We start from the raw sequence: 26,197 nt of genomic DNA on the forward strand, positions 1-26,197 counted from the left end.
TTGTCCCCTCACTGATTCTTGAGATAAGGGACAAAACATGGCTTACATACAAAAGTCATCTTTATTTTAAAAATCAAGAAATTCATAACAATAAAAATACTGGAAAAGTTCAATCTAAAGGAAATGTGTATACTCAGGGCTTTTTTTAATTTATTGTTTTTACTTATGTTCAATAGAATTTTTTAAAATGCATGCTCTATACTTGGAAGCACATGTAACTTAACCTGTCCTCAGCAAGAGGTCACAGTGTTAAACTGCTACACAAAGTGTTTAAAAATGCAACAAATTCATAAATATAAATATCAAATGAAAGGTAGGGATCTGAAAGATATCAAACAATACATTAAGAAAACTTTAAATGATATTTTCCATAAAAAAACTGCCTATCAAAGTTGTGTCCTCACTTTGAGTCAACTAATTTTAAAATCCTGAATAAATCAGAAAACATCCTGATCAGCTATATCTCCGAGTACCCCTTTCCCACTTCCTGCTCATGGTGGATGCAACAGTAGGACACGTGGTCTGGTACGTTTGATATTTTTCATATTTTAAACAAACAATGTACAAGTCTCTGCGGTCACAGCTTCAACTTGTCAACTCCGTCATTCTCATTATTATAATTTCTGTTAAAATTGTGGGATCAATTTTGGCATTTTAGTTTAGTTTATAGAGGCATCTTCAACTGAGAAATATAAAAAAATGGCACATGGTTAAGATGGAAAAATATTCCATTTTGTCAACTCCGTCAGAATTTTCATAATAGTATGAAAACAGAAAAAAAAATTAAATAAATAAATAAATAAATAATATATATATATATATATATATATATATATATATATATACTGAATGTATTTTATCACTTAACTCCTTTACTGAACAATATTATTAGATAATTAAAGACTTTACAAGTTATGAAGTGAATAAATGACAATTTTCAGAAGAAAAAAAAAAAGCGTTTTTATAAAAACCTGTTCCCTTACATTGTTCGTTATCTGAGACCTTTTGTCTACAAATATATCCATTTCAAATTAATTTAGTATTAAAAAATAAAAACTCAGATTTTAAACTTTGTCCCTTATCTCAAGAATCAGTGCCCTATTTAAGCTGGTTTGATGGCCTCACCGCAAAATCAATCAAGATCATTAATTTAACCTTGATATTCATTGGAAATTGTGCCCACGGTGGGTAAGGGACCGTCTGAAAAGTCCTCACATTGTGTTAAAATGTGCTAAAACTGTGGAGAGTGTGGTAAGGGACAGTCTGAGCCAGCAGCACCAAAGCTACAAATATTGGGCTATAGATATTAGGCCACTATATTATAAACATATAAACATAACTAGATTAATTAAGTAACTATTAATTTATTCCGCCATTTTTAATGGCATTTTGGTGCTAATGTATGAATGGTGGCAATATGGATACAAGATAGAAAGCCATGGCATTTGTGAATAGTAGATGCTGTAGATTTACCAGAAGGTAATCAGACAATTTCACTACAATTTAACATGTTTTGATTGTGAAAGTGTCGTGAGCCCAGACTCTTTAAGAATCCAGAAGAGCAATGATACTGTGCGGTTGTACTGCATAAAGCAATAATGGCAAACAAACACATACACTCACACACAAGTGCTGAAGTGATGGGAATTCATGGCAAAATGAGTGCTCTGTGCTGTGCCTGTGCTGCTGATTTTAATTCCCAGGAAAGTGATTTCCTGTTTTATAAAACTATTTCATCATCTGTCTGAGAGAGAGAGTGCAAGATCTTCCTACCACACGGGTACAGACCTGCTGCATTTCTGCTAATCTCCCTCACTGGCTCACTCTCTCTGTCACAAACAACGCAAACATCTCGGGCCAGACCTGTGATGTCCATTTAAATAAAACCCTGAGGGTCAGCATATGATGATAGAAGGGTGCGTGTGTTTGTGTTTATGGGTATAGCAGATGTAGCATTTGTTTTTAAAGGGATAGTTCACCCAAAACGTGAAAATTGTGACATCATCTGTTCTAGCTAACAAAATGTGGAACACAAAATAACTTAGCTAGCTCCAGGTTGCTCTTTTCCATACAATGAAAGTGGATGGTGACCATGGCTGTCAGGCTCCAAAAAAAGACAAAAATTACAGGCTAATTTTGTGTGAGGAACAGACTGAAATTTAGGTTGTCACAACAGCATGAGGGTGAGTATATTAGGCAAAATAATTATCCGATATTTGGCCATTTTGAGATTATAATGTAATTGTGCCTGATTGGCCGATTAAAAAAAGTGGTCATTCGATCTTGTGGCAATTCTAAAATCTACTGACAGCCTTGTGAAAGTTTAATGCACATTTTGCAGAGTAAAATAAGAGTTAATTTAAATCCAGCAACTCTGTGTATAATTTTGTGCCTCATTCTTGAAACTTTCATTTATACATTACTTTGCCAACATTTTAGGCCATTGTGGAACATGTTATATATAGTGTGGAAGTTTTATTTATTTTTATAATACCGTGAATAATTTTTATATAGCAATTAACTTCATACAAAGTGCAGTAAAAAAAAAAAAAAAAAAAAAAATATTGGTGTGACCATGTGGTGTGATAGGAGTACAGCTCCTATCTACTTGAATGGAGAAAGACCGAAATCTCCAAAACGGTTGGTCAAGATTACAATCAAATAGCATTTTAAATCAGCAGTACAATTTGACAACAATGGCATCATAATTTGTACTTCTTTAGCTCTGATCACACTAAAAACCGCTATTTTTCAGGCATGTTTAGCTAATGCGCATGTGCATTCTCGAGTTGACTGACAGGCAATGCCTGTATCGAAAGGTGATTGGCTCTTTCACCTGTAAGGCAGAATGTCCTTTTCTATATCCACCATATTGGGTGTTCCAATTTCTCCCATTTATTTTAATAGTGCTCCATCTGTGGTACATGCTAGAGTGGATGTTAGTAAGTTCCAAACATTCATAAATGGGGTGTGGGCACTCATTCAGAATTGTTGTAATTCACACCCATGAAAATGGCATATAAATTAGGCATCAGACTTGCTGGTAAATGCAAATAGGAAAGCTGTTCATTTTATCTAGAAAATTATTGTTTTCTAAAAAACTGCTTTTATATCAGTAATTATATTAAATATCAGCCGCTCTGTTCTCTAAGTAACAGTGTCTGCATCATCCATTTAAAAAACCTATATTGGTCGACCGATATCCTTGAAGCTACTAGAATGCTCTCACTCGAATGCATGCACATGTTATATAAGACTTTGTGAATGGAGTTAAATGGAGAACATTCATGTTACATGTTTTAATATCAATGCAGTTCCTCTGGCAACAGCAGCAAATGCACGGCAGCCATATAGAGTCACAAGAGTGGAAAAGATTGAGACAACTGCTTCACAGCAATTATTCTAAATCTTAGTCTCTTGTCTCTACCTTACAGGTACTGATTCACTCTGATAAGTCATTATACTGCTCTTTTATTTTGTTCTCTCTGAACTGCAAACCACAGAGTGAAGTAAGATGGAAGATCACAGACCCTTGAGAAAGCGAGAGAGAGAACATTTGAGAATTTCTTGGAGGAGGAGCGCCTCACTTCCACCCAGAGCATTGTAAAGCATTTCTTCCATTACGAGAGCTGATTTTTAGAGAGCTGATGTCCCTATCTCTGCTCACAGACAGAAGGGAGGTAAAAATAAAACTTGTAAGGAGAAAAAAAAACGAGTTTTAACTCAAGCTGTCAATCGAGTGGTGCCATCTCAGAGCGAGTGTCTCAAGAGAGCTACGAAATCTCATTACTCACTCTCTCTGTCTCAGTCTTTCTCTCCAACACACACACACACACTACAGGCTCTGACAAGTGTGTTAGAAGTGGCTTGAAGCTAAAGTGTACGAGTTAAATCTGTGTCGCTTAATAGGGGAATATCAGGAAAACATGTCCTGGTTCATCCCAAAAAATAAAAATAAAATAAAAATAAAAATAAAATAATTTATATTTTGTATAAAGAAAAAAGCAGCCTATTTTAAGAATTTTTATTTTTTTTTTTTTTTGCAATGTGGCAATTAAGCACCCCCCCCCCCCCACACACACACACACACAAATTCTCATTATCATAATGTGTTCAGGCACTTTACTTACTGTATAAGTTTTTTAGTAATTTTCCTTAATCTCAGTGGTGATTCGATTCACATTACAGTAATACATTATTATTATTATTATTATTATTTCTTTAAATCAGCATAAATTAAAGGCAGTACAACAAATACTACCATGTATTGTATATACAAATAATTCACAATAATTAAAAGTTGTTCTTTTAAGTAGTAAGAATTGTAACACAAAAATGCTTAATTGTCATGAAAATAATGTCACGATGTTTAATGGTTTCATTTTCTTTAAGCAAAACATAAAGAAATAAAGTAATATATTTTATATGAAATTGTGTGTGTGTGTGTGTGTGTGTGTGTGTTTATATATATATATATACATTTTCGTTCATGTCATTTTCGGTTAAATATAACATGGACACGTTTTTTTGTAAGATTCACCCTAATACTTACACACAGGCACATACACTTTTTACTATAAAGGTGCATCTGCAGACACATAACAGCAATGCAACTACATAAAGTTGGAGAGAGACATACACAGATCAAACAAGTTGAACATCTAGGGTGACCACAGCACAAACCACAGCACTGAAAACAACCTTATGAGACTAAACTAAAAAAGCAAGGCCAAAACGGAACAGTGTATGCAGGTTTCTAGGCAGCAGCATGTGACCACCCTACTGTCATATCCGTTTTCATTAAATCGTGACATTCAGAAAGGCCACAAACTCCTCTGTGTGAGGGGAGGTCGAAGACACGGCCGAAAACAAACAACAACGCAACACAATTTACCAACACTCATCTAAACAGGGTAATTGCTTTCCCTTTGGAAACAGACATGGCTTACAAAAAACAAAACAAAAAACTCTATATGGACATATACCATGCAGAATGAGACATTAAAACGAATCCTTTTTTTAAATTTGTCCAGTGTCATGTCCACTTAAGGAAACACTTCTGTTTTGTGTTTTTCTAATTGAATACTGTTTTGTTTTTTGTTTTTTTCTTTGACTACAAATCAGCAAAATCTGAATTCCAGAATATATTTGTATTTGGTTTGTCCCCATTTTGCTGTAGTAACAACATGCACTCGACCTGGCATAAACAAAACCTGATGATTCATGTTATCCAGCATGATTTGATAATGTTCAAAATCTAGTGAAACTAGTTTTTCAATAGAAGCATGGAGATCTGGACAAAGAAATTGATCATTGGTCAACATTACAGATTGCCTTATTACTGTAGATATGGTGACCTAGAAATAGTGCAGAATCTTCAATATTTCTGGTTAAATTTGTATCATAATGTTTCATTGTTCAAATATTTTATTTATTTATTTTGTTTAAATCCTAAAATCTGGTTTATTTCCAGGTAAAATAAGATTTTGAATCCCAGACTTTTAAATGGAACTGTTTATGTAAATCTGTTTTGCTAAAAATTGATAATTACAGGCTTTGTAGTCTTGAGAAAAGAGCTTAAATCCATTATTGTGTCACCGATTTCTGACTGGTTAATAGATGGTCTTTAAATCCAGGTTTAAGTGTTAAAAACAGCATGTCTGCAAGGGTTAACGGACGTCTGAAAGTTTGTGGAGAGTGCTGACATGCTTGCACAATCTCAAACTCGCACATACAGGCACATAGTTAGAGCCCTATATTAGACAGCTGTCAGAACCCTCTGATTTGGTTTGTCAGCTTTGACGTTTTGACAGGCACTGGACGGACTGCTAAACTCTGAGAGTCACACGGCAGCATTCTACAGGGCAATCACAATGCAAGGACCCGTCAGAGGTCTGTTATTAAAGTGTCTGTGTCATTGTCACTGTGAGAGCCGTCTGCTAATAGCAGACTGGTTGTGCACTAGGCGCAGGGGTCCTTTTTGGTTTGACCTATCTGGCCAGGCATGGTTATGGCAATGCCTGACAGTTATAACAGTGTCGAAGGGGTACTTAATGTGGTGTTGAAAGTTCTGCAAAAAAGTGAGTGACTGTGGAATAACTCTGCTTAAAAAGTTGTATCTTACTAAAAAGTTGTTATAACTTTAAAAGGAAAATCGTATAATCTGCATATAGTAGTGATATTGGCTACCAATTCTGTTAGAAACAAGACAGAGCTGAAGACAAAGAAAAAAAACAGAGAGAAAAGTGAGTTGGTCTGTTCCTAAACAAAGTGAGATGTCTTGCTGTCTGTCTACTGCCTACATAGGCAGCTACCTTCTAAGGAAGGATCCTAACTGAAATGAAACCTTGTTAGTTACCAATTTGTAATACTCTACTTTTGCATTGTTAATGCTATGATGGTCTGATATGCATTAAACTGCATAGCACACACATGTTGAGTAACATCATTAATTTAAGGTAGACTTAACTACTTTCAAGCAATCATTATGGATATTGAATTTTTACATTTCTAACATTTTTCTTATGTCTATCCCGTATCTTGGCCAAATTTGGACTAAAGAAGGTACCTTAGAAGGGTGGTCAAAATAAGGTATCTTTAGAAACAGCCTTCATATCAGAAGCTTATTTATGATGCCTTAAAATGCTGCCTACAAAAACAGCTCACTAAGTTAAGAAAATGAGCAGAGAGACAGAGAGAAACAGGGTTCCCACACTTTTTCACCAATACATTTCCATTACTTTTCCATAACCTTTCCATTTGTTCCATGATTACTGCATAAGGATTTTTAAAAATCATTTTAACTTCGATATGTGACCAGTTTATTGAAAGGAAGTGACTCAAATCACTATACGCTCTCAAAACAAAATTAGCATGGCTGGCAAGCAAGTTTTATTCTATATTAGCAAGATCTAATCGATTAAATATTTTAAAGCTGAGCTTAACTAGAAATATGTAAATTCAATTTGAAAAATATTTGTGTGTGTGGGCGGGTTTGGGCGGTTTACGTGGAAATTTTTTTTAGGTTACAAACTGGTAATTACAACGGTATTATGCTATAAATGTGGTTTTGAGGACATTTCTAATGTCCCCATAATTCAAATCACTTAAAAAATATACTAAACGATGTTTTTTTGAAAATGTAAAAATGCAGAAATTTTTTGTGAGGGTTAGGTTTAGGGGTAGGGGTAGGGTTAGGGGATAGAATCTATAGTTTGTACAGTATAAAAATCATTATGTCTATGGAGAGTCCTCAATAATAGCTACACCAACATGTGTGTGTGTGTGTGTGTGTGTGTGTGTGTTTGTGTGTGTGTGTGTGTGTGTGTGTGTGTGTGTGTGTGTCCTATCACTGATTTTTGAGATAAGGGACACAACATGTCCTGCATACAAAAGTCATCTTTATTTTAAAAATCAAGAAATTCATAAAAATAAAAATACCGGAAAAGTTAAATCTAAAGGAAATATGTATACTCAGGGCATTCAACACTTATATTTTTAAATAATTTCATTAGAATTTTAAAAAATGCATTTTCCATACTTGGAAGCACATGTAATTTAACTTGTCCTTAGCAAGAGGTCACAATGTTAAACTGTCAAACAAAGTGTTTGAAATGTAACAAATTCCTGATATCCAACAATACATAAAGTTAACTTTAAATTATATTTTCCTTAAACTTCCTATCAAAGTTGTGTCCTCACTTTGTGTCAACTCTGTCAGATTTATATATATTTTATAATCCTGAATAAATCAGACAATGTCATGGTCAGCTATAACTCTGAGTACCCCTTTCCCACTTCCTGCTCATGGTGGATGCAACAGTAGGACACGTGGTCTGGTAATTTTTATAATTGTTTTTCATATTTTTAACGATGTTTCAGTCTCTGCGGTCACAGCTTCAATATGTCAACTCCGTCATTCCCATTATGATAATTTCTGTTAGAATTGTGGAATAACTTTGGCATTTGAGTTCAGGTTATAAAGGCAGCTTTAACTGAGGGGGAAAAAATGGCTCCAGTGTACAACACGTGGTTAAGATGGAAAAATATTCAATGTTGTTTTTATTCTAAAAATATTTAAACAGAAAAAAATGCAGAAAATCTGTTTTCACTTAACTCCTTTACTGGACACCATTATTAGATAATTAAAGACTTTGCACTCTTGTTGGATGGCTAAAATTAAAATGGCATGCTTTTTAGTGTGTCTGACACAGTTGACACAAATCACATTATCATGTAAGTTATAAAGTGAATAAATGTCAATTTTCAGACTTTTGTCTACAAATATATCCATTTTAAAGAAATCTTGTATAAAAAAATAAGAACTCCGATTTTAAACATGTTTTGTCCCTTATCTCAAGAATCAGTGCTATACGATTTTATTAATGTCCATGACTTTACCAGGCCTGGTGTTGACTTTAATTTGCCGTTTTAAAATTCTCAGATATTTGCAGGTTTTCCATGATCGTGGGAGCCCCAGAGAGAGAGAGAGAGAGAGAGAGAGAGAGAGATAGAAGACAAGAGTACTGTACCTCCATGGTTTGAGACTGATGCATGGCTTTGATTGCATTCTGTGCCATAGCCCTGGTTGAAAACGTGACAAACGCACATCCTGCAGGAGGGAGGGGAGGGAAGGGCAGAAACATGGGAGGGAGGAGAGGGGAGAAAGGAGGAGGAGAGACGAGAGAAAAACAAAACAAGACAAAAGGGTTGGACAGGTTGTTATAAAGTCAAAAAACAAAGATTGTACAAAGAACACAGCAGACAACAGTGCTCTACAGTTGCTAGAATAGAACAATCAACATTCAACATTCAGCTTCAGATAAACACTCAACATCCAACATCTCAGAGTACACAAAATGAGTGTCAGTAATTGAATCAGTTTTGTAGTTTAGTTTGGTGTGGTGGGTTGGAAACCATGAGGTTAGAGTATGCGGCTAGTCTCATTACAAACAAACATACAGTATAGTTCAGCGTTTCCTATTGGTTTACAGAAATGATCTATTACCCGAGTTATGAGCTCGCAGTCTGAATTAAACTTGATGACATGAGAAGATTGTGTACAGCAAAGTAACACAAAACACAATAAACAATGCATCTTTCAACGTTTTTGATGGCTGCACACATAAAAAACTTCGTAAACCATTTCGTTTGATTCACAAGCGAATGAGTCTTCGGAGGCCTTGAGACCGAATGTGTTCTTGCGCTAAGAAAAGTTAGATGCAGCACTACACATACCAATATGCTGGTGTCTCGAGATGCACTTTTAAAAGTTGATGCTTTTTTTTTTTTTTTACCTGAGGGATCCAAAAATTGAAACACACAAAAAAAGTTAATAAATAAATAAAATAAAATAATTAAAATATGTAACAACTGAACGAATTGGTCATAAATGTAATTGATCAAAAGTCTATAGACTTAATGAATCGATATTGGTCAAAAAACAAGCAAACTCACAATTTAACGATTAACTCGTGGAATTCGTTGGAATGTTTACTGAATACTCAATCTGATTCACTTACTTGATGTTTATATGGATGTTTACGTGACAATGGATGTTCATATGACAATGTAGTTGAAGATACACATTAATAAAAGAGTTGTTTGTCAATATATTGTATTTTAATAATAAAATATGTTAAATCAAACTGAATTGGTCATGAGTTGAATAGATCAAAGGTTTATAGACAAATTGGTCAAAAAGATTCACAATTTAATATTTCACGCATGGAATTCGTCTAAACGTTTACCGAATAGTGAGTCTGACTCGCTGACTGGTTAATTGTATTTTAATAAAAAAATAAAAATTAAATATGCTACAGTCCATTTAGTTGGTCATGAATTGAATTTAAGTCTATAAACTTTATGAATCAAATTGATAACTAACAAATTCGCGATTTAATGATTTACGTAGAATTTAACGGAAAATGTATCTGACTTGCTTGCAAGAGGTTTACGTAAATTACAATGTAGTTAACAACACATAAGCAAAAGAGCTTTGTAGCAATAAATGGTATTTTAATAATAATAATAATAATAAAAAATAAAACAAAAACCTTAAAATATGTTTCAAAACAGAATTGTTTTCTTCATTGGCTTCCAGGCTGCAAAAACAGTATTCTGTAGGAAACACCCCAGCCCTAACTGATGTCATTAATATTTGTCTGCGTATAAATATGGGAACAATCTACCCGCAACAACCCCTGGCCCTTCTTTTTAAACAACTGTAATCAAGACAAACTATCCCTGGAGGGCAGCGAATGTTTTGGGATAGCTTGCAATGGCATCTGGGAAACAAAGTCTTGGATTCAAAGCAGTACAAGTGGAGCCAAAAGAACAGGCCATATGGAGGCATGCTGGGGGAAAACGCAGCGCTGTTTGAAGAGCTCTCCTCTACTGTGCAGTCCAGCACATTTCTGCATATGGAGGACACACATGCTCGCATGCACCGGCAACCTAGTTAATGCATTATCTATTTTTACACATCTACATTAGTAAGAGAAAGGAATGGAGGAGGTTTGAAAGAAAAGCAGAAATAAAGTGGCGTTCATTATTCTATCATCACTTGAGGGAAGCAATATTTCTGCCCTGTAGTACAGTGTTACGACCACATGGTTGCACTCTATATCTGCTGGCGTTGTCTACCTCTCCAGCATACCTAACCTTTCTTCTCTCTTTCTCTCTCGCTCATTAGCATCTCTCTGCTCACTATCACTCCGTTACAACCTCCTTTCTGTCTTCTGAGCGCGTGAATCTGGCCCCAGCGAACCAGAGAGCCACCACAAGTGAACGCTGTATGAAAAGCTGTTTATTTATAGCGTTGTTTAATTAGCCTCATCATTAAAGCAGTTTTGGACACTCAAAGGATGATATTTGCGGGCACTGGCAGGGTGTGAAACTCTAGAGACAGCATCTCGCTGGGGAAGAAATGCGGAAAAATTTTCTCTTTCAGCTCTTTAAGGCCTCGTTTGCACTGACCTGTGACTGTGAACGTACCATGATCTGTCAAGATTAGAAGACAAATTAACGCAGAGATCAAGTGAAACAATTGCAGAGGAAAGTGGTTGTTTATTGTTATTCCTCAGCTATCTGGAAAACTTGATTCTGATTGGTTAAATCGTAACATTCTGTAGCTAAAATTGTTTTGTGTAATGACTGCTAAACTTAAATTGATTATTGTCCCAGGAATCACATTTCCTACCTAACTGTGCTATATTTTTGTCTGTTATTTCATCGCACTCTGCGACCTCTTTCTTCTTACATGACAAGATCATTTCAAATCAATACCTCATGTCAATTCATTTATTTATTTGGTAAGTGACAGTGTAATAAGCAGGAAAATATACAGTTAGCTAGTCATTATAATAAACCTCTTTAGGGTGATAACAGAAGATCACCCTGATCATCCTGTGTAACACAGTTCAATGGAAAGGTGGTGGCAAGAACCGGCTTGACGATATAAATAATAATTTAATACGAAACTTAAACCAAAAGACACACACACACACAGGTGTCGGACAGCTGTCTGTAACTCTCTCTCTCTGTCGCACTCTGTCTTATCCCTCTCGGGCTTAATCAGCCTAATTCGGGGCCGGGTGTGCGGAACCCTCCGCCCTGCCACATTCCTCCATCGTTCTCTCAGGCCAGGGAGCCCCCGGCATGACGTGCACCCCCCCCCATTCTCTCCCTCCCCCGCCGGCAGGTCATCCCTGTCTTCCTTAAACTGGGATGGGACAAGTGGAGGGAAACAACAACAAAAAAAACACGGTACATACACACCGTAACGGTGATGATAACAACTTAACATATAACAATATTTAAAAAGAGAGGGAAAGGCCAACACGGAGCAGCAGCGGGAGAGAGAGAAGAGAGAGATAAAAAAAATTTACTCAACAGTTCTCCGATACGCCGTAGCCTGGTCCTCGGCCACTCCTCCACCATCTGGTGAATGACAGCCGCACCTCCCCGGGTGGATCGGAGGCAGTCCTCCGGCCCCTGGCGGACGGAACGCCCCATCGCGTTTTCGGTGGATGGTAGGGGTCTCCCCCGCCCCTGGCAGCGTTCCTCCCGCTCCAGGAGGTCGGCCAGGAACACCTCCACGCACGCGGTCGGCGGTCTCATACCCCGCCGTGTTTCAGCGGCTGGTAGGGGTCTCCTCCGCCCCTGGCAGCAGCCCTGACCGCTCCAGGCGGTCGGTTAGGAGCCCCTCCTCCCCTCGCGGCTGGCAGCAGGGCTCCTCCGTCCCCTGGCGGATGGCTGCGGCTGCTTCGTTGGGGTAGATGGTAGTGGCGAGGACTCTACTACGGCGCATCCCTCCTCCTTCTTGGGTTTCGAAACCAGTGTAACACAGTCAATGGAAAGGAGGAGGCGAGAACCGGCTTTACAATATAAATAAAAGTTTAATGATAAACTTAACCAAAAAGACAAACACACACACAGGTGTTGGACAGCTGTCCGTAACTCTCTCTCTATCGCACTGCCGTCTCAAGTCGGCCTTATCCCTCTCAGGCTTAATCAGCCTAATTAGGGGCCGGGTGTGCGGAATCACGACCCGGCCCCACCCTCCGCCCTGCCACATCCTGTCAGGGTTTACTTTGCGATAATAATCAGCTTAGTTATTACACTTTTTTCTGGAATACTGGTTTCAAATTGGTCAATTGTGGCATTCTGGTGTAAAATATTTTTGTATAATGACCTCAAAACCGTACAATTGGGGGCCTGGGTAGCTCAGTGGTAAAATACGCTGGCTACCACCCCTGGAGTTCGCTAGTTCGAATCCCAGGCCATGCTGAGTGACTCCAGCCAGGTCTCCTAAGCAACCAAATTGGCCCGGTTGCTAGGGAGGGAAGAGTCACATGGGGTAACCTCCTCGTGGTCACTATAATGTGGTTTGTTCTTGGTGGGGCGCATGGTGAATTGAGCATGGTTGCCGCGGTGGATGGCGTGACACGCCTCCACACGCGCTATGTCTCCATGGCAACGCGCTCAACAAGCCACGTGATAAGATGCGCGGGTTGACTGTCTCAGACGCGGAGGCAACTGGGATTCGTCCTCCGCCACCCGGACTGAGGCGAATCACTACGCCACCACGAGGACTTAGAGCGCATTGGGAATTGGGCATTCCAAAAAAAAAAAACGTACAATTTACAGTTTTCGCAAGCTATTGAATTCCTCCATACAGTATCTGTGGTAGTTTAATATTTCTTAAGTCACTTCTCAATCTCTTCTCACATAATCACATAATTTCAACTAAAATTAGAATTTCATCCCCATTTGTTTATCTGTTCGGTATGCAGGAGTGTAAAAAGTAGGATAATGTAAAGTCAGCCTGTCACTATTATACAGTAAATCCCTTCAGGGTGATACAAGACCCATGACCCCTGATTTTGATAATAATTTTTCTGAAGAAAGATAAACATAAATGATTATAAAAGCCAAACTATTAAATGCCATGGATCAATATGTACTGAATAATCAATTATATTGTAGAGGGGGGTCAAAATGAGAATCATCTAGGATTTCAGAGCACAACTACACGTAAATATCAGTTGACTTCAGCTCCCCTTGTTGCATTATATGCCAATGAGTCATTTTTTATTTATTTTTCCAAGCTTGGAGTGACTATACCTTTAGACTTATTAAAGATGTCTTAATATCCTTTTAGATTCTGGTTTAGAACAAACTTTCCTTTTGGTATATTCATTTTCAAGGCCCTGTATGGTTATATCCAAGACCCATGGGCTCTCAGTATGGCTCTGTGCATAAATTGTTACATTTTACCCATTTTTAATGGTCGAAAACCATATGTGTGTCACATTGTATGAAGCTAGTGGTTTCTTGTCCAACAAAACAAAGGTCTGAAGTACAAATAATATTGAAACTAGAGATGTAACTTTATTTATTCCCATAAAAACAATGACAAAATCTTGATTTACAAAGGGTCTAAAAATGCACTATTATTACATGTAGCTCTCCAGTTAGTGCAATACCTACAGTATCTCGAGTTTCTGGATTTCAGAAATGCACACCTGCAAAGCTCTGGAATGCATCATTATGAGACCAAGCACCAAAAGATCTGAATTCTCTTATGCTTTTTCTGCCCTAAAAGTGTCTGGATATCAGAGACTGAAAATCAAAGAGATCCTAAACTTGGTGGGATAGTCTCAAATCAGCACCACTACTCAGGCACACACACACATCCATCTGCCCCTAGTTGGCGCAATAATTAGGCACATTTCATAGGCTAAATGTGCCATTTTAGCCTTCCTCTATAATATGATTACCATTGAATATTGATCCATAGCCTTTAATAATTTTGACTTTCATCATCATTTAGGTACTTATTTCAAATATCAAAAACAAAATGTTGAGCCTAGGACCTGCTTGAGTTGGCACGGAATGACCCACTTGTGTTTTATTTTGCAATATTGACTAAAAGACTGCACATTATCCTTACATAGCTCACAGTTGTAGTTAATACAATGCTAAATAAGATATAAACACCTGGCAGGCTACCACAGTGTCATCGAAATAAAATAAACGAGGGAGAAAGAACGAGATAGAGGGATAACAAGCACGAGAGATGAGAGTATTTTTAAGAAAGTGGGGTAGCTCCCAGGGCACTGTGCTCGCATGTGGCCTGATCTATATTTTATTAATAGTGAAGTTCATTGATGATTGATAGATCTCTTTAATAGCACCGAGAGAGTGTGTGCTGTTACAGTCATCATAGTCCATACGTTTTACCGCACAGCTCCTTTACATACATTTACACATCTATTTATGCATTCCATCCTTTTTTTAATGGGAGGGGGAGGTAGTTCCTCTCAGAGAAGCATTTCAAATATATCTTTAACCACGAGCTCTGGGAATAAAGTTAATCTCCTGTGGAAATAAAATATTCATGAGGACAGGAGGAAAAGAGAGAGATTGACAACTGTGGAGGGGTAACAGGAATGGGCTGAGGATAGAGGGATGACTATAGGAGTGGATGTGCAAGATAAATGAGTGATAAAAGACGGTTGGTGACTAGGGGCCTGCATGTGAAAGCACAGCATTGTGGGGAGTTAGAGGTGTGGTGTAATTCCCTGCAGGTTACATCAAGCAGGAGACATATTCACACATACACCGATCAGCCACAACATTAAAACCACCTGCCTAATATTGTGTAGGTCCCCCTCTTGCCGCCAAAACAGCGCCAACCCACATCTCAGAACTGCTTTCTGAGATGCTGTTCTTCTCACCACTATTGTACAGAGCGGTTATCTGAGTTACCGTAGACTTTGTCAGTTTGAACCAGTCTGGCCATTCTCTGTTGGCCTCTCTCATCAACAAGACATTTCCATCCACAGAACTGCCCCTCACTGGATGATTTTTGTTTTTGGCACCATTCTGAGTAAATTCTAGAGACTGTTGTGTGTGAAAATCCCAGGAGATCAGCAGTTACAGAAATACTCAAACCAGCCCGTCTGGCAACAACAATCATACATGCGATTATCTAATCAGCCAATCATGTGGCAGCAGTGCAGTGCATAAAATCATGCAGATACGGGTCAGGAGTAGGGTTGCAATGGTATGAGATTTTCACGGTACGATAACCGTCTCAGAAAATATCACAGTTTCACAGTATATGGTATTACACAATTATTATTATCAGTTACAATGACCCTTAAAGGAGTGAAAACTGTTTTTTTTTTTTACAAACGCTTTATTATAATTGAAACTTGAAAGCATTTTTTTTTTAATAGAAGTATGTGTCAAAAAATAAAATAAAATAAATAGAATAAATAAGAAAGCTAACAGAATTACAATAATAAACCGAATTATAAACATGATTAAAAAAAATAGCATGTAACTATAACATGTTATATAACTAAAGCATCATGTTAGCATAGCATGTTAAATTAACTACTAAATGAGCTTTTAAAATAATGTCCTATGATTATTAACAGTTAACATATACTGTACAGTAGGTGCACGACTGCTCCAGTCTGTACCTTTAACTCAGTGGTTCTCAACTGGTTTTGCTTCAGGAACCAGATTTTACAGTGGAAATCAAGTGGCGACTTGTTTTGTTGCATAGTAAAAACATAACCTGTATTTAATGTATCCTGGGTTGCATTTCCTTTTATGTTGCATAGTTTTGTTCGTGGTTTTCAAGTAGAAGGACATGCATCAAGTGACATTATTTTTGTTGTTGATGTCAACAACAAAATCTACAGGAAGTTTTCTCTCCCCTTTTTAAAAATTGAAGAGCATATTTACTTATATGAGCCCATTATTATCCCGTTTGTTTCTCAATTACAAACATATTTCAATCAGAACATACATATTACACAGGAGGAAAGGTTCCTCATTACCATGGTTAGGTCAGTGTAGCTAGTCAACAAATTATAGTATTTATGAAAAAATAAATACTAGCTGAAACACATCTTGAAACTTTTACTACAACTGCCACTGTTGATATAAAATGAGGTCTAATAGATTTTACCTTTAGATTATTTCATAAGAAACTGTAACATTTTGTCAAAACATAACAGTTACTTTTACTCATGTAAAATCGTGAAACAATTTTGTAAAGGTGATGATGTGTAAAGTTTTTATTTAATTTTTTGGCGCATAGCACAGTGTTGCTCTTTTCTTCCTCAGTGCTGTTTGGCATGTCAGGGCTGCCTACTGTTTGAGAGGTTCGACTTGACTTCCTCCGTAATGCTTTATACTAGAAAAGTCTCACTAGAACTGAAATTGGTCCATCAGTTTTGAGGTCTGCGCGCCGCAATATCGAGGGAAGCCCGGTTGTTGCAAGCGGACGCCAGAGAGCAGATCGTGATCGCGAGCTGGTTCCGTTACACTCGTGTGAAAGTGCAGATGAGAAGCCTTTAGCTGATTGCGAGATTATCATTAAATCTGCCTCGGCAGTCATAAATAGGCTATCACTTGAGCGGCCGCCAAAATATCTTCAATGGGAGAACCATGGCATTGTTCTTTCCCTGCTGTCTGCGACCCAGTCCGAATAGACCTGCGACCCACCAGCTGAGAAACACTGCTTTAACTCACACATACACACTCTCTTATGTCAGACCACCTCGCCTCTCTCTGACATTTTCTCCACTGCATGTGTGTGTGGGGCGCAAGTTGACAAGTCTGACAGGCAGACGAGGAGGAAAGGAGATGCGCATGCGCAGGTGAGATTCTCCATCCGGTTGCATTTTTTTCTCAATACCGTAGATAAGCAAACGTGCATGGTATGAAAACCGTCAATTTTCATACCGTGGTATACCGTGAAACCGGTATACCGCTGCAACCCTAGTCAGGAGGTTCAGTTAATGTTCACGTCAACCATCAGAATGGGGGAAAAATGTGATCTCAGAGATTTGGATCGTGGCATGATTGTTGGTGCCAGATGGGCTGGTTTGAGTATTTTTGTAACTGCTGATCTCCTGGGATTTTCACACACAACAGTCTCTAGAATTTACTCCGAATGGTGCCAAAAACAAAAAACATCCCGTGAGCGATTGTTGATGAGAGAGGTCAACAGAGAATGGCTAGAATGGTTTGAACTGACAAAATCTACGGGAACTCAGATAATGTTAGGCCACATCCACACAAATAGTTTTTGTTACTTTTGGTTTACTAAAGTCACTGAGTGCGTTTACATGCACATTCTTACATCGATTATGCTTAATAAGCCGACAACATGTGTGGTCATGTACACACATTAAACGGCTTTCCTTTATCGGTGTGTGGTCATAAACAGCTTAAGAATAAACCGTTCGACTTGGGTAGATTTTTGGCCATTACCCATATTTCAGGTTGCATGTAAACACCTTTACAGACATTCCTACCGGCTTATCCAATGTACACAAGTGTTGTGCACATACCTCTTCATGGTTAGACATCAAAAGCAGAGAATGTCATTTTCAAATCTAATGTTAAAGCGGTATCTCCCTTTGTTCTGATTTTTTAAATAAGCTGATTTTTGGGAGTTCTCAGCATATTGGTGTGCATTTAAACAGGCTCATAATTTTCCAAAGTAAGGCCTCAGTACTGGTATGTCTACCTAGAAAAAAAATGGACTACCTGTTATTCATGAAGTTGTATACTTTCTATGTCCCTTGCGTCTTCATTTGTTAAATATTTGGGGCAATTTAATGTCTACCAAGCACAAATAACTTTTTTTCCTCCAGTTTTCCATTATGTAAAAATACATATACAATATATACACACAATTGTGCGTTGTTCTTACCTCGGCTGAGTCCATCTGGTCCCCTAAGAATGCGGCATTCCTCAATCTGTCCGAATGGAGAGAACATGACTCGAATGTCGTTCTCGTTGCATTTCTTCGACACCATGCCAATGAATAGCTTTCTGTCCTCCACCGCTAAATAAGAGGAAGGGTGGAGAAAACAAGTGGATGAACAATGTGGGCTAAATGATTGGGACAAGACTACATAACATCTCTCTGTCTGCCCCACTGGTTTCAATGGCCTGACCGCTCTTTTTGCATCTAATTTGTTTGTGTGTGTGAGAGAGAGAAATGCTGCCTCAAGTCTTTTTGTGAAGTTCCTATTTATGAACTTGGAAATCATGATTACTATGCGCATTCAAGTGATTTTGGTCAGGGAAACAATGGAAGCGCTGGGCAATTTCATCTATCTTCCTCCCTTTTTCATTTAGTTACTGACAAAAACAGGAAGCTTTTTTAGCATTAGTGCAACATAATGAGGAGCAAAGTGTGTAATTGATGCTTTATGTGTGTATTTTATCATTCTCGTGCTGCCACACAGAATGATGGAAATTTAGTTTTTCCGCATAAGCCTGTTGCCTCATAAACTGACTAAATAAGCAGTATTTAATAAGCTTTACCACTATTATTCGTCAAAAGGAAGCAAAATGCTAACTGCTTCTACTGTGATACTTCAAGTGGTGCGCCCCCAACTCAAGAAAATCCAGAGTTTCCCATGCCGTTCCGACATGCCGTTCTTGTGCAGCCATCTCGTAATTACAATCACTCCAACTTGACTTAAAAGCCCCCTAAGAGGGGGACTTGAGTTTGGCCTGAAATTTTATCAGCATGATATGAGGAAGACTAAACAAGAAGCAAATACATCTATAAGAGCACTGAAGTCATATTTTTAGATGAAGGTTTGCACTGAGAGGGTGTGTTTGTAAGAGAGAGAGAGAGAGAGTGGGGGGGGGTAACTGTAATCCAATTTTGTAATGAAGAATGTGTCAGCTCTTACCACCAGGCGACCGATAAGCCAGCCGCAGCACTCTGGGAAATCGATAGCTCACTTGTTTATTTTGCTGTTTGAATTGTTTGTGCATTTAACAGCGACAGGATGAGCCAGTGATAAGTGCTGTTACAAAGGCTTCACTTCTCACACCACACACACACACACAGTGTTGTACCAGTAGAAGATTAACCGTGCACACACAATTTGATGGGTGACAGCATTCACTAATGAGTGAAACTAACGCATTACTGCTGTGCTTACACTGAGCATCTCAAATATTTTTATGAGAATGACATCATCTCTGTGAGACTTATGACAGTAGGAGCACATCTATAACATCACTGTCACTCAGGAGAGACAGAAAGACAAGGAGGCAGGGATTAAGAGAGTAGACTAGTCTTTTCCACCGGCCGTGTGTCGAAGCAGCTGCCAAATTTAGCGTTATTCTGTGAATTTGTCCAGGGCTAGAAGAATGGGCTTCACACTGGCCCCTTGAAGTCAACATGAAATGGCATTTGCGACCAATTTTACTTCCGTATTGTGATTTATTTCTTAATAAAACAGGATAAACCAGAAAAATGAAGACAAGAACAGAGGAACGGCGCTCTAATTTGGACTTCTGATTGATTGATCAACCTCGACCTCATTGAGAAGTGTCATTTGAAGTCAATACCAAAATAGTGGCTATATTGTTTCAAAGTTAAAATTAGACTTTTAAATATTTTCACTACACGGGAAGATGTAATAATTGGTTGTGCATCAATGATTGCCTACGTTTTCAACCATTTTGCTGGATAAAAAAAATGTACGGGTTCAATAAAGCAGCCTGGTTCCGAAAGAAAAAATCCCATTCATTTTCACCATACGCAAAATGATTTTTATTGATAACTTATAAACCTTTAAAGACAGACATACCGTGAGTTCTGAGGTTGTTAATTGATGGTATATGCTTCTGCTGAAGCCATCAGTCTACGTTATTTCATCTTCATTTTTACAAAAACATGTTTAAAAGTGGAATTCCTGACGATCCACCAGAGAATCACTGCTAACAAAGCACACCAAAAGAGCTCTGCAGCTACCTATTTTTTTATATTATTCTATAGTTTTTAAGTAAATTAAGTAATTTGCATTGCTTTATGGGACATTAAGTACACAGTCTTGGGACCCACTTTATATTAGGTGGCCTTAACTACTATGTACTTCACCATTTGATACAATGTACTTATTCTGTACATACATGTTGTTGCATTGTAATTACATTTAAAGTACTTGCATTTAATTACATTTGTAGTTACACTGTTAACTTTACCCCTAACCCAACCCTTACCCCAAAACCTAACTCTAACCCCTAATCCTAACCCTACCCTTACTCCTAAACCTACCCATGCCTCAACCTCAGTAGCAGCAGATGTGGGAATTTTGCAGAACAACATGCAGTTACACAGTAAATACATAGTCTTGTATGTATTTAATGTTAGTACGTAGTAGTTAAGGCCACCTAATATAAAGTGTGACCCAGTCTTGAAAATCTGTCTTTTTTTTCTTTTTTTATTCTTATAGTTTTTTTGTCTTCAAATCAAAGCTTTTTATGTTGTTAAATTGTTTTGTTTCATGACTTACAACTCCTTTATGATGGATTTTATGAAATCCCTAAAGAAAAAAAAAAAATGAATGGGAAATATTAAAAAAATTGCTACTTGCTATGGAGAGTCCACAAACAGGGCTTGGTTAAATTCAATTAGATTAAATTCTAATTCACAAGCTTTCTATTCAATTCGATTTTAATTGATATTGATTCATATGGGTATATTTAAGTTATAATGTCCCTTTTGCTTACAAATGAAAGAAATTCTCTCCCAGCTAATGTTGTTAATTATACAGGGGACCTTTTAACTAGGAACATTATGAAAATATTAATTTGAATAATTATATTTTATATTTTTTTTCCGTCATTTTGGTCACATTTGAGCTTTGAACAAATGTGACAAAATCCATGTCGTCACTCAATAAATATGATATTATATTGCATATATTATATCTGGTTACATGTTTATTGTTTAATTGCATAATTTGCACCATTTATGAGTTTTTACATTATTTTGTTGAACACGTGCTAAAAATCGGTACTGTCTCTTTAAGAAAACCGGCATTTCTTTAAAGAGTGTCTGTAAATGAGCACGTTAACGATAAATGACTCAAATTGCTTTATCTCTTCCGTGCTATTTGTGTTTAGAATTAAATGTTTCTTTTTTGTTGTTTTTGATCAACAATTGACTGTACTGAAAGGGTATTAAAGGTGCACTCAGTAATTCTAATCCACTTTTTGTCAAATTCTGAAAATATCTCCTCACAGTCTGCTAGCTGTCCATTCTGTGGGCGGGCTGAAAAAAATCTAGTATTTGTACACAGCCCTGGCTCTGTAAATGGGACAAAAACAAAGTGGATCAGAATGATCCACACAACACTACTCCAGCCAATCAGCAACAGGGGGTGGTTCTTGTGTGTGCACAGGATGGGGGGTGGGGGCAGAGCGAGAGAGAAATTCATTAGAAGAGCGAAGGCAAATTTGGCTGATGCGAACTTTCTAAACTCCAAGAAGGACAAATGGCTGAGAAACAGACCAAGAGAAAAAGGTCAGATGAATATAAACTAAAAAAGAAGGATTATGATAAGTTGAGGGCTAGGAGCCATTTCAACATCGGCGAGACTTTTCAGCAGTGGAGAGACCTCCGAGAGGTAAAAGGCTTGAAGACGGATGCAGCTCAACAGGTGTGTAACATACATTTTTCTATGTTTTACAGAACCCATATATGGTGTTGTTAGATTTAGTAGCACGAGAGTTGTGAGTGTCTTGAGCTGGTGTGCGTAAAACCGTCTCGCGTGCATAAATTTGGGGGGGTGGAGCTTCCAAAGGAGCACTGAAGAAATGGGTGTGTTTGTTTTGGCAGTTGAGTTCGAATATCAACAGTGTTTCTCAGGAATCGCCAAATGCACCTTTAAAAGAGATATTATTCAGTGACAAATAGATTGCGTGGATCTCGTCTTTGGACACACATTACATGGAAAACGGGGGTTGACTCGTTGTGGCAATGTGTTTCACTGTCCCCTTCTGCATTTCGCAGCCCCATTACGCGGCTGTCCCACCGGGAAAAGTCCCGGTTCTCCTGATGGCCAGTCCGTCTCTGCATATGATTGACTGGAACACTTTAAGGTTGGAAGTGGGGAATTTCAGCTCGAGTATTGCCACCTCCAACTTCATCTGGAACAAGGCAAAATACTTGCAATGTTTATTTGTGGGTAGATTATGTAGTAATGCACTCAGTTGTGTCACTTTTCAGCTCTCAAGTCAGTGTAAACATGAGCCAATTTTGAGAGAGGTTTGCAGATAACCTGGCTAACCACCAGCTCCACCACCTTTCGGTGGAATTCCTAACCACATCTATAAAAATCGTTTTGTGAGCAATATGATTTTATACGAGTGTGTACGCGTGTGAGTCACTGCCAGGGCAAACACTTAAACTGTTCTTGACCCGTGATCCTCCTGGGTTTCAATAATTCAGCCATCTCTCAGTCCCTCACATACACATGCACACAAATCCACTAAGAGACGAACCCAAAGAACAAACGTACAGTCGGATGAACCGAGAAAAATAAGAGACGCATACAAACACTCACCATTTGATTTCTCACTGTCTGCGGGCTTCATCTGTATGGGGTGGTGCATCTGAAACACAGGACATACACACACGGGTTACATTTACACACAAACACTTCACAACAGAGCACGGCACATTTACTACAGCACGCTCATTAACACTCACACTAGCACAGAGAAACAATCAACCTCGTCTATGATGTTCTACATTATCTCTGTAATCTAGTTAATGTCTCGTAATTTTTTTTGCAGCAGCATCTATTCTATATCTCGGTAGACTAACGGAATGAAGACGTTTGCATGTGTTTGGGGTTTGATGAAGGTAATTTGTCAGCACTTCGCAGATTAAACATTTATAGTGTCCCTTCTTTCTCTCGCACACTTGTTTTTGTTCTCTCCACCTCTTGACATCCATTGATTTGTTTTTTGATTAATAAGAGGATGTGCACACAGGATGTGATCTCATATTATGTCTGTATACACTGTATACATACTAGTTTGTTTGTTTTTTAACAAATAAATGCAACAATACATTTTTTCAAACAGTAGTATGCTACAATATTGTCACTGGACCTAATTATATATGTATTATACATATTTAATTACATGAGTGACATTAAGGTATTATCTTAGAAATAGAAACATTTTACATTTTAATCCAATGATGCACACTGCACAAACAAACTGATTACAACTTTTCTTTTTCAGGTTATTTATTTATTTATTTTTATATGAAAGTCACATTAAAATTCACTTGGAAACTTTTTAACAGGCTTTCATCATTTGTTTTTTGGTACTTTAAAATGATTTTTACATAAAGATTTTTTTTTTTTTTAATTTTTTTTTTTTTTTTTACCTTGTCCCAGACCCAGACTTTCAATATTAAATTATAAAAATCAATTACAAAATTACAAATTGTTATATGTTTAAAGCTATGATAATCTAAACAAAGAGAGAAATAAACAAATCATTTAAATATTTATTGTGTGAAAATAATTTATATTAATTTTTCAAAAATGACACTGTCCCACAACTTTGCCCCTTATATATATATATATATATATATATATATATATATATATATATATATATATATATATATATATATTTTTTTTTTTATATATATACAAGTTATGCAAAACGTGTGAAAATATTGTTATTTTGTGAATTTAGGTTACATAAAATATAAAAAAAGTCTTAGCAATACAAAGGTGTGTGTCATTTTGTTTTCAAACATTAAAAAAGTCATTTCCACCACAGAATTCGATTAAACAATTCAGAATATGAGATATGCAGGGAATTCTTATGACTTTCAAAAAAGAAAAAAAAGAAAAAAGAACAGGAAAAAATGGCTAAAATCCTGTGATGCATGTGCATTACACTGTTGAACATTCATTGTTAGTAAACAAATTTAATACAGGTGAAAAATCTTTTGTCGAGACTTTTCTAGAAGTCCACTGTGCTAAAAGCGCCAGAAGAAACTTGCATAATATTCAAAGTATACTTACAAACATGGCCAGTGTTTACAATTTCAACTGTAACATTGCTAGCTAAAATGCTAAAGGAGACTTATTGTGTGCAGTTACCCATCAGACAACGTGGAAAAGAATATCTAACAGTATGTCCAGGTAGCCTAATTCAAAAATAGGTTGCGACCGTTGTTTGTTAAGTTACTTAAAGAGTAATCCACAACAAATTCAAAAAATTGCACTTAGATTACATTATTGCTTACTTCATATAAATGTAATCCACTTAACTTTTAAGTTACTTTCCAAAACACTTTTAACAGAAAAATATATAGCTAACATAACTAACATTAAATTAGAAATATGTGTAACCCAAATAATATACTTAAAAGTTATTAACTGAATTACTAGTCAGAAACTGTAAAGCCCAAAGTATGCTTCGATTTTGACGCAAAGGCTCAGAGTCTGTACAGTCGAACGCAAGGCTGTCAAAGTATACTTCATCTGACTGTGTGCACATACACAGGCGTTTGGCATGCGCGCTACGACTGCTATGAGACGCCAGACTATTTCTCATAAGGACCCATAAAGATGTCTTTATATTCCTTCAAGCTGGGATCTCCTGACCTCCACACACAGGTTTTCTTGACATACACATCCACCGTTGATGATTTTACCTTCGTCTCCTGTTGTTTACCATCAATTACATCTTCTTCTAGCACTTCTTCGTGACAATAACGGCTCAAATGTGAGTGTTGCCACATTCTGGTCCCACTAATTAGTGCACATAAATCCAGGCGCATGCACATTCCGGTTAGAAAAATCTGGCTGTGTGCGTTCAGTGCTTGAGCGCTCTGCTGATGACGAGATTTGTGCGTCTGACTGAAGTATACTTTGGGCTTTATGTGTTATAGTACTTTTGACTTTAAAAGTAATCAGATTACAGTAGCTTATTACTTTGTAATCAGATTATATCCATCATTGGTGGCGACAAAGCCTAAAAACACATCTCATGATCCATATGTTTAGTTGCATTGCATTACGCTCCATCTTGCTAACCCTCAAACTCTACTTTCATTCATTCTTTGATTTTATCGCTTTTTCTTTCTCCTCCTCTTGTAACATCTTTGTGGGTTTCTCTGCAGCTGTGTGTGTGTTGATCAACAGTTTGAGTCCAGCTTTGTTCTACTGCCAATCCAGAGTCGGTCTAACACACACACAAAGCTTTGTATGACATCTGTCTCCTTATGAATGTCAGCTTATACTGTATGTGGTACGCATTCTCTCTCCGTGCAGTGTGTGTCCTCACATACGTTTGTGTGTGTGCTCTTTCTCTCACCGTGGCACTAATTACAGGGATCACGCTCCCCACATCTGATACCGATTTCTCATGAAATATACTGTACATGCTTGCTCTCACAAATAACACGCATGCACTCACACACAAACACACACGCACACACACTTAAATGCAGTCATAGCGTCTGGGGAAGACAAACTGACAGCTCCATAACTCTCAAGTTGGATCAAATTATAAAGGCAGTCAGAAATGACTGAAGATATAATTTACTTCATGTCAACGCTGACTTTTGACCTTCAACACACACACACCTCACTTTCTTTAACACTGTATGGACTACTAACGGCGTATAAGGCATTTATAAGCCAAGTTTGTTGGGAGAGGTTGTTTTGTTGCAGTGTCCATGTGTGTGTAGTCCAGTGGTTCAAGGATACAGTGTGTGTTTATGTGAAAGATTGCAAGAATCAGACAGATGGGCACAGAGTTGGGATTTTATAATCTGCCACACTCAAACACACACACACACACACACACACACACA

General features: G+C 37.5%; 1 protein-coding gene across 25 annotated transcripts in view; it reads right to left on the minus strand.

Annotated features, from left to right (window-relative positions):
• The window catches only part of LOC127436814 (CUGBP Elav-like family member 2), a 226,935-nt gene that overhangs the window by 22,122 nt on the left and 178,616 nt on the right, over positions 1–26,197 (minus strand). For all 25 annotated transcript variants that reach the window (XM_051691221.1, XM_051691234.1, XM_051691231.1 and 22 more), the window contains 3 exons: positions 22,911–22,959; positions 18,245–18,379; positions 8,532–8,611 (listed from right to left, as the gene is read on the minus strand). In XM_051691221.1, coding sequence (XP_051547181.1) covers positions 8,532–8,611; positions 18,245–18,379; positions 22,911–22,959 — 264 coding nt within the window. The remainder of the gene's footprint in view (positions 1–8,531; positions 8,612–18,244; positions 18,380–22,910; positions 22,960–26,197) is intronic.

The sequence above is a fragment of the Myxocyprinus asiaticus genome, chromosome 47 (assembly GCF_019703515.2).
Source record: "Myxocyprinus asiaticus isolate MX2 ecotype Aquarium Trade chromosome 47, UBuf_Myxa_2, whole genome shotgun sequence".
In the NCBI taxonomy this organism is placed as follows: Eukaryota; Metazoa; Chordata; class Actinopteri; order Cypriniformes; family Catostomidae; genus Myxocyprinus; species Myxocyprinus asiaticus.